General features: G+C 41.3%; 1 protein-coding gene across 3 annotated transcripts in view; it reads right to left on the reverse strand.

Moving 5' to 3' along the window:
• Positions 1–8849, reverse strand: part of HERPUD2 (HERPUD family member 2) — a 36182-nt gene extending 27333 nt beyond the window's left edge. Inside the window, exons 1-2 of one of the 3 annotated variants that reach the window (XM_047095379.1) lie at positions 8632–8849; positions 8045–8455 (exon numbers count right to left, since the gene is read on the reverse strand). In XM_047095379.1, coding sequence (XP_046951335.1) covers positions 8045–8191 — 147 coding nt within the window. In that variant the 5' untranslated portion in view covers positions 8192–8455; positions 8632–8849. Of the gene's footprint in view, positions 1–8044; positions 8582–8631 lie in introns of those variants that run through there. The other 2 variants (XM_047095377.1, XM_047095378.1) reach the window with 2 other exon arrangements.
• Positions 8850–9316: the final 467 nt, after the last annotated feature.

The following is a 9316-nucleotide window of genomic DNA, read 5'->3' on the forward strand; positions in this document are numbered from 1 at the left end:
AAATAACAAAATTACACAGTACCCTCCCATAAAGTACACTGAAGCAAAAACAAGCATGGATGAGGATGTAGAGAAACTTTGGAGAACTCTCACACACTGCTGATAGGAATGTAAAATGCAACAGCCTCTGTGAAAAAGTTTGGCACTTCCTCAGGGTTAAACAAAGAGTTGCCTGATGATTCAGGATATACCCCGTTCCATTCCGAGGTATATACCAAAGAGAACTGAAACCATGTCCACATGCCTAAGAATATCCATAACAGCATTAGTCATAATAGCCAAAAACTGGAAACAACTCAAATGCCCATCAACTGATAAATGAATAAACAAAACATGAAATATACATATAATAAATATTAGTTGGCCACTAAAAGTAATGAAGAATTGATACATGCTATATAATGTGAGTGAACCTTGTAAACATTAGGCTAAGTGAAAGGAGCCAGACAAAAAAAGACCACATATACTATGATTCCATTTATATGAAATATCCAGAATAGGCAAATCTTACAGAGACAGAAAGTAGATCAGTAGTTACAAGGAATGAGGGAACAGAGAACGGAGAGTGGCTACTAGGGGGTGTAAGTTTCCTTTTTTGAGGTAACGAAAATGTTCTGGAATTAGATAGTGGTAACAACTGCACAACTTTGTGAATTACTAAAAATCACTGAGTTGTACATGTTACAGAGCAATTTTTATACTATGTGAATTATATCTCAATTAAAAAATTGTTGCTTGAAATTATTCAAATGCCTTCAAAAAATCAGAAATTTTAAAAAGAGAAAGGAATTCTTTAATTTTACTGGGATTGAAAACAGAAAAAAAGGAATTTTCATGTGCCTAACTTAGGTGAGATGATCTGAAAATTTTTTCTATGTCACTAAAAAAAATTGCCTCCACTTTAAATATTAGTGAATTAATTTAGATATCTGGAAAACCAGTGGTTAGACATAGTAACAACCCAATAATCAACTGAGCTTTCGACTAGCCATTTTGGATTACAGACTACAGTATCAGGAAAAACAGAAATTTTGAGATCTCAATTCAAATTCAATTTCACTTATAAAAGTGATACAATTTTTTTTCTCCAGACCTGCTAATAACAGTACCTTTTACCTTGATTAAAAATCCATTTCTGTATTATTTAGGGTAAGTAATGCTAGCTGCTATAACAAACCCCATAATCTCAGTAGCTTGACACAATAGAAGTTCATTTTTCTCTCAATTAAAAAAAATATTACATGGTACCCTTTCAATATAAAAATCCGTAAGACTCAAGATTGGTAAATCTAAAACAAAGTACTGATTAAATTGTCAATTAAAAGTCTACTGTTAACATACTGGCTACACAGATACATCTAAATATACTTGACCATTTATGTTAACACTACCATCATTCTTCCCATTGCTCATATGCTACATCCAATAATAGGCAGCAATCCCTATCAGATATGCTATTTTCACTGCCTCCACTGTTCAATAGCAGACGAAGTCCAGGGAAATATGTATGGTACCTGGTGTTATATGGTAGAGCAGAAACAGCTAAATTACCAAGTTGGAAACATCCTGATGGTACTCTGAGGAGCCCAAAGGCAGAACTATGCCACGCCAAATAAATACCTGCTTAACTAGCTAGCCCAAAAAATTCTGCCATCCACTTAACAGACATTACTAAAAAACATGGTGAGGAAAGCTCACCTACTAGTATCATACGTAAAATCTAAAGTATCTGACTTTTTAATGTTCAATCAGATATCAGAGATAAAATTCTATGTATCCCTGGGGCAACTGGGTGGCTCAGTCAGTTAAGTGTCCACCTTTGGCTCAGGTTGTGATCTTGCAGTATGTGGGTTCAAGCCCCACATCCGGCTCCTGTGCTGACAGCTCAGAGCCTGGAGCCTGCTTCAGATTCTGTGTCCCCCTTTCTCTCTCCTCCTTCCCCACTCATGCTCTCTGTCTCTCTTTCTCTCTCAAAAATAAACATTAAAAAAATTTAATTCTATGTATCCCTAATCCCTAAAATATTCACAAGAGTCTGATAGATGAGATAAAAGGCCAACAACAGTTTCATATTTCTAGAAAATCACCTAGTTGGTATCAAAAGACTAAATTTTTTACATGAAGAAATAGGTCTCTCAATATGCATGGCTTAAAAAAAATCATGTTTAGTATATCTAACATCAACATAATCAAATAGCTTAGTAAAAAATCTTCATCTTATATGTTAGTTCAAAGAACTATAACCCAAGTCCTTTGAAAGTGGTCATAATTAGTATTTCAGTACTTACATATAATATAGTTCAGTCACAAGTGTCCAATAGCTTTAAAGAGGTGGTTCCCAGAGGTGGGACCTTCACATTTGTGGAAAATGAATTCTCTGAATTTGTACTGCGACGTATCTTCCTCCCACTGCCACTGAATTCACCCAATTTATAGCTCCAGAGAATTCAGAAATACTGTAAAATGGAAGCTTGGTTTACCCAAACTGCCTCCACCCTTTATCTCTGTGCAACAACAGTATACAAAACCAGCATTCAGGAGCTTAAAAAGTAATTTTCTCTGGAACTCCAAAGGGACATTCCCTGCTTAGCTGTTTCCACTTATAGGCCACTTGCAAATCAGAATGCCACAATACCTGACTGCTATGGTTCAAACAGACAAGCAAGAATGTGAAAAGATAAAGCAAAACAATGTGCTTTGAAGTCTTTTAAGATGACAAGTTCCCGTATCTTCCCTAAAATGTATCAAAATAAACAGAGAATCACACACTAAGATGACATACATCAGAACAGAATTAAGGCTGTGTTATTATCCATTCATTTATAGCCTTTAAATGACACACCATCTAAACGCATACACCTCCTTTTACAGTTCACTTACTTCTTTTCAATTTGCAAGTATATAAAAACTAAGATGGCCAGATCCTTAAAAGCCTTTCTTCATCTTATTACACATAACCATCATATACAATGTAAATTATAATAGTTAAGCACTGAGGCTTGAAAGTCAGACCAACCTGGGTTCAAATTCCAGTTCCACCACTTAAGGAATTCTATGACCTTGGGAAAAAAAATCACCAAGCCTCAGTTTCCTTATCTATAAAATAGAGCTAATAATAAAACTTACCTCATAAAGTGTCTATGAAGAATAAATGTGATAAAACATATAAAGTGCCTAGCAGAATGCCTAGTACACATGGCAACCACTTAGTAAATGGAAGTTTAAAATTTCAGCACCAAATATGACGGTTAAATAAACGCATTTGAGACCATCAAATCACTATCTGTTATATAAAGGAGAAAAACTTAAACTAAAAGTTCTAGAAAAATTCTATTTTAAAAAGACTTATGCATGAGGGGCATCTGGGTGGCCTAGTCGGTTAAGCATCTGACTCTTGGTTTCAGCTCAGGTCATGATCTCACGGTTCATGACATGGAGCTCCCCATTGGACTCTGCACTGACAGCACAGATTTTTTTTTTTAATTTTTTTTTTTTTCTTCAACGTTTTTATTTATTTTTGGGACAGACAGAGACAGAGCATGAACGGGGGAGGGGCAGAGAGAGAGGGAGACACAGTATCGGAAACAGGGTCCAGGCTCCGAGCCATCAGCCCAGAGCCCGACGCGGGGCTCGAACTCACGGACCGCAAGATCGTGACCTGGCTGAAGTCGGACGCTTAACCGACTGCGCCACCCAGGCGCCCCAACAGCACAGATTTTTGATAAATTTTAGGGAAGATATGGGACTCTCTCCCTCTCTCTCTGCCCCTCCCCTGCTCATGCTCTCTATCTCAAAATAAGTAAATTTTAAAAAACTATTAAAAACAAAAGACTGATGCATGACTAAACAAAACACAGTACTGTTATTTCCCCAAAAATACATTAGGAAAAAGGCTACAAAGGAGTTAAATAAGTTAGCACTCATTCAAAACTTTTAACTTTTCATCAATCTTCACATTCAATTTATTATCTTTTGTTTGAAGTGTTTTAAAAATATGAACTATATTGCTAGGTGACATGAAACCCTCTTAAACACATGCAGTAAGATTTTAAAGACAAGTCTCATAAAACAAAAATTATTTATGTATATGGATTAAAGCTCCTTTAAGTCAACAGTTCTGAGATGGTTAAGTGAGTAAGTTTTAAAAATGATCTGTCTGAGGAAGGTAATAAAGAATCACAAAACTGAAACAGATATAAACCTCAAATTACATTACATAAGCTATTTCCACTGCTAATGAAAGTAATACTTCCATCTGAACTATAGGCAGTTTGGTTACAGAATGTCATATTCTCAGAGCAGAACTTATACAACTGGTTCTGTTCCTATTTCTTTAATTCCAACAGAATCAGCAGAGCAGAGTAACAGTTTGAAAAAAGCACAACAAACCTCCTCAGCTGAGCAGGAGAGCTAGAAGACCTAAGCAACGAAACTGACTGCCTTAGTTTAACAGTATAAAGCACCAAGATAAAGGAAATCTACACGTTCAACAGGTATTTGCCCTCAAGACTGAAAAAAGGAGAGCCACGGCGTACAAGCCCCAGAAAGGTTTGCCTTAAAACTGAACTCAGGGTGAATCAGGTCCATCTTAGTTGTTTGTATGTGAGAGGAGAGAAAGAAAGAGATAATGAGAAGGTTGCCTAATCAGACTTAGAGATTCTTACTTTTTAAGTTTTCTCTAGGATAGTCCATTCTCTGAATAACATTAAGTCCAACCATTTTGATATTTACATCTCTAGAAAATAAGTCTAAACTAGATCAAAGTCTGAAACTACTCAAGTAAAAGTGGCCTTCTTGACAGGCATCTTCACACCCCAATGGCAGTTACCTAAATTACAGAATAATTTCACACTACAGGCCAATTTCAGGATCTGATAATCTAAAGTCATAAAGAGAAATGTCACATTAGAACATGATTCACAATTATCTATATACACTATCAGTTTGAACTGATGTATTTTCCAGTTCCTAAACCAGGTCCTAAACCAATTATCAATACCATTCAAAGTTAAACAAAACTCCAAAAGCCTTCAATTCCAAATTTGAGGTTTTTAGTGATGACACTGTAAAGTTGTACATAAACATGGCAACTGCCTTACTTCCTAACTGGAAAACACCTTCCCCTTTTAGCCCATTATGAATCTATAATCTTCATACATAGTACTATATTACATTTAGAATCATCAGTGCAATGTTACCTCTGAAATAACAGGGTTTAAAAAAAAAAACAAAACAGGTATCATCTTGTCTGCTTAAAACTGTTATCAACTCTTGAGGTGCGTGGGCGGTTCAGTCAGTTAAGCGGCCTTCTGCTCAGGTCATGATCTCGTGGTTTGTGGGTTCGAGCCCTGCATTGGGCTCTGGGCTGACAGCTTCGAGCCTGCTTCAGATTCTGTGTCTCCCTCTGCCCCTCCCTCACTCACACTGTCTCTCTCTGTCCCTCCAAAAATGAATAAAAACGTTAAAAAAAAAAAAAACTGTTTTAAACTGTTATCAACTCTTTGCAAAAAATGTCCCTGTGAACCTTTTCTTAAAAAGCTACACATTCCCTTACCTACACTTCAGAGTTGACCACTCCCTCCCTCTGCTCCTACACCATTCAGTACCTCCTGCTTGTGTAACACTAGTCACATAATATTACAGTTTTTTACTTACATATCTGTATACCCCACTAGACTTGAGCTTCATAACAGCAAAGGAACCATCACCACCTTCATGCTTAGCATATAGACATCCAAATGCCAGGCCAATAAAATCCTAATTAAATAAATAAATGAAGTCCAAGAAAGTATGCTTTGGTGGGAAGGAGTATATTTGCTCTGAGCTTACTGAAGAACAGAGAATTGAATTAAAATATCCAGGTGGAGATTATCTGTGATTAAGTCAAGTCAATATCTGACCATAAAGCTAGAATCTTAAGACTTAACACACTATTGCAGTTTGGCTAGAATTCTATTAACAGCAGTAGACATGTGACCTATCCTTTTAGACATCCTAAAAGGACAAATTCAAATCTCCATTCTTCTCACTCTAGTAGCTCCTATTTATTTTCCTAGAAGCCAGTGCCCACAGGGACCAAGGCCCTCCACCTACCCTTGGCTCATCAGATCTATCAGAGCCATCAACTTTTCTACTTCTTACCAGGGAACACCTGCTTCTACAAGACACTGGAATCCTACTTGGATTCCAAGTCACCCACCACCACCAGGCAGATCAGATGTACAAAGAAATCAGGCATAAGAAATAATCTCTGGGGGCGCCTGGGTGGCGCAGTCGGTTAAGTGTCCGACTTCAGCCAGGTCACGATCTCGCGGTCCGTGAGTTCGAGCCCCGCGTCAGCTCTGGGCTGATGGCTCGGAGCCTGGAGCCTGTTTCCGATTCTGTGTCTCCCTCTCTCTCTGCCCCTCCCCCGTTCATGCTCTGTCTCTCTCTGTCCCAAAAATAAATAAACGTTGAAAAAAAAAAATTTTAAAAAAAGAAATAATCTCTGTTAAACACCAAATAGCGCTTGAGATTCTGTGTTTTGGTAAACACAGAATCAGTGTTAAGTAGTCATTGTGGGTGGTCATAAGAACCCAAACTTCCCCCATAATATTTTAATAATAATATTGTCTCTATTACAAAATGTCCTCTGTCCTTTGTAACCGTCTTACAAAGTTAACTTTTAGTCCCCAATCCTATGTTGAGGACTACTTAGGGGGTATCATTAAACAATTGGTCATTAAACAGATGCTTCAAATCAGTCTTCATGTGATCAATAAATTAGAATGTAAGCTTGTCAAATCTAATAACCACAGGAAGTTTTCAGTGACATTCTAAGACAACAAACACATGGTCCTCACCCCCAGCTCCACCCACTCTCATTAACATAGAAATAAACTCCAGTTTTTACAGTTCTCTTAAGAGATGACTTTCTGGAAGAGTAGAAAAGTCAGGTTTGCCACAGGTAATTAATTGGCTGCATGTCATTTTGTACAGGCTCTGGAAGTGTGTGCCCAAGAAGCAGGTGGGTTAGGGGCAGGGGGGTGTAGGAAAGTTTGCAACTGATCTGTCCTCCAGCAGCCAAATGATCCATGTGGGCACTGGAGGTTAGTACTAGGAGGGCAGAACTCCTGCCAAAAGCTGGCTTCTCCTGTGTGCAGGTAAGGCAAATGGGTTTCACACTCTTAGATACCTTTTGAAAAGTGATACCTCTTGGTCTATCACCGTGCAAACCAAGCCCCTTTTGGTTTAATCATACAATATAAAGATCTCACATAAACACAAATTTCAGCATATATATTTAGGAATGGTATTCATGCTATGTTATGAACAACACTATGGAAGTCTATGACTTTCAATTCTGACTATTCTGAAAAGCTGTTTTCCACTTTGAAAACATGTAAAATGGATCATATGCAATAGGAAATGTTCTGTAATGCAGAAAATTTTAAAACAAATTGTCACCCCCTATATAAATCTTAATTTTCAAACAAAAGATCTGAATAAATGAGAGTTCCAACGAGCTTGTTCCAAGTACTTAAATACCTCAGGGTTTTCATTTCCCCTACTAAAAATATTTGTATCAAAAAGTACTGACAAACATAGATAACGCCAACTGAGTTGTTTTTCTAAGCCTCCTGTTTTTGCAGTAACTGCCCTATTTCTGTACTTCTAGAAGCCTAAACGCCTAAGGAAAGCAATAAAAGCTTTTATATGGGTTGCAGTGTTTATCTTTTCTTTTTAGGGTCCATCTGTCACTCCTATACTAGGCCGATGACTTATGTCCAATGAAAATGGTCCTTTTTTTATGCCTGTCAATTCTTATGTCCTTTTATATTTTTGTACACAGTACTCTCACTAATTAACTGAACCTCAGGAGGAAGATATTAATGATGGTTGGGAAACACTCAAGGGACACACATACACTTCGGAACTCAAAATACTTCGTAGTCTAGCAAGAGACCTACTTGATTCAAGAGGGCAGGGAATGAACAGAGAGACTGGAGTGCATGGCACGGAAAGTTGCTGGCCAGAGCAGCTGCGCCAGCTTTTAGACACTTACTGGTTTGCTAGGGTACACGTTAGACAGATGCGTTTTTAGTTTCCCCACGGTCCAGTTCAAGAAGCAGCTAATAGTCTGATCACTGTATTTCTGATTCGGTGCTTTAATGATGAGGGTCACAGGAATCTCCATCCCACTTTGGTCCATGGTGCCCCCAAAGTTGAACAGAGTCAAGAGGAGCAGTACTTAAGCCCAAATGGGCCGAGGTGGTAACTGCCGGCGCGACTGGTATGGGGAGGGCGGCAAGTAGGTTCTTAATATTCCGTGTCCAAGTCAGTCACAAGTGCATCGGGTGATACAAAGGCCATTGCCGGTACCAAGGATGATGGACAGTGGCGGCGGCGGGGTCTGGGGGGCCCCGGCCGTGGGTGCAGCTTTCCCCGCCAGGTCCGGGCTCCGCCGGGCTCCGGACTGCGAAGGGAGGCCGGGAGGAAGAGAGAAAAATTGATGATAACGGAGAGAGTCACCGCCCCGCCCCCGCCGCGACCCCCAAGCTGAAACGCAACAAGGCCCCTAAGCGACGGCCCTGCCACGCGGGCCGGAGAAGGGGCCGAGCCGCTCAATGCGACCAGCCGGGGCAGGAGTACCTGAAAGAAGGCCGCGGGGCCCGCCACCGTCGCCCTTCGAGCCCGGGCAGGGCCGCCGGCAGCACAGTCCTGCCGGGCGTCCTCCGCAGCGGCCGCTCCCTTCCTGCTGCTCGACGGCGGCCACGGCACGGCCCAGGGTCTCGCGAGGTGGCGCGGTGGCCGCTGGAGAAGTTGGCCAAAGGGCGCGGCCCGCTCTCAGCCTGACCCCTCGGGCAGGACACAGCTGCGCGGCGGCGCAGGGCCGGGCGCGGTCAAGGCGGCTGCAGGTGGCGGGAGGGCGGGGACTAGAAACCGCGGCGCCCCGCGCGAGCGCGCTGGTTTTGTTGTTGTTATGAGGAAGGTCTAGCTCCCCTTTAAGCCGGAAGACGCAGGACGGAAGTGCGTCACGCGCGGCCCGCCCCGGCGCGCGGCCCTCTCTGTCCAGCAGCTACCGCCCGCCGCGCCCCCGCCGCCCCGGGTACCGCGGGCCGAGTTCCGGGTTGCCCCGAAGCCGCTAGTTGTTGGAGTCCACCTGGCCTGACCAATCGCTGGGTCCCGTCCCGCAGCGCACTCGCGCCTCGCCACTAGCCGAGCTGGCGCTAGCACATCCTGTTTTGACCACACCCTGAAGATTTGAGAAGCGTTCTTCCATCCTAGGAGTTGTCTGCAAAAGTTAGTGCCCTTCCAGATGTCGAATCAAACTACT

This window comes from Lynx rufus, unplaced genomic scaffold (assembly GCF_022079265.1).
Source record: "Lynx rufus isolate CCGP_SWC_20201006 ecotype Redwood Valley unplaced genomic scaffold, mLynRuf1.p SCAF_4, whole genome shotgun sequence".
Classification (NCBI taxonomy): domain Eukaryota; kingdom Metazoa; phylum Chordata; class Mammalia; order Carnivora; family Felidae; genus Lynx; species Lynx rufus.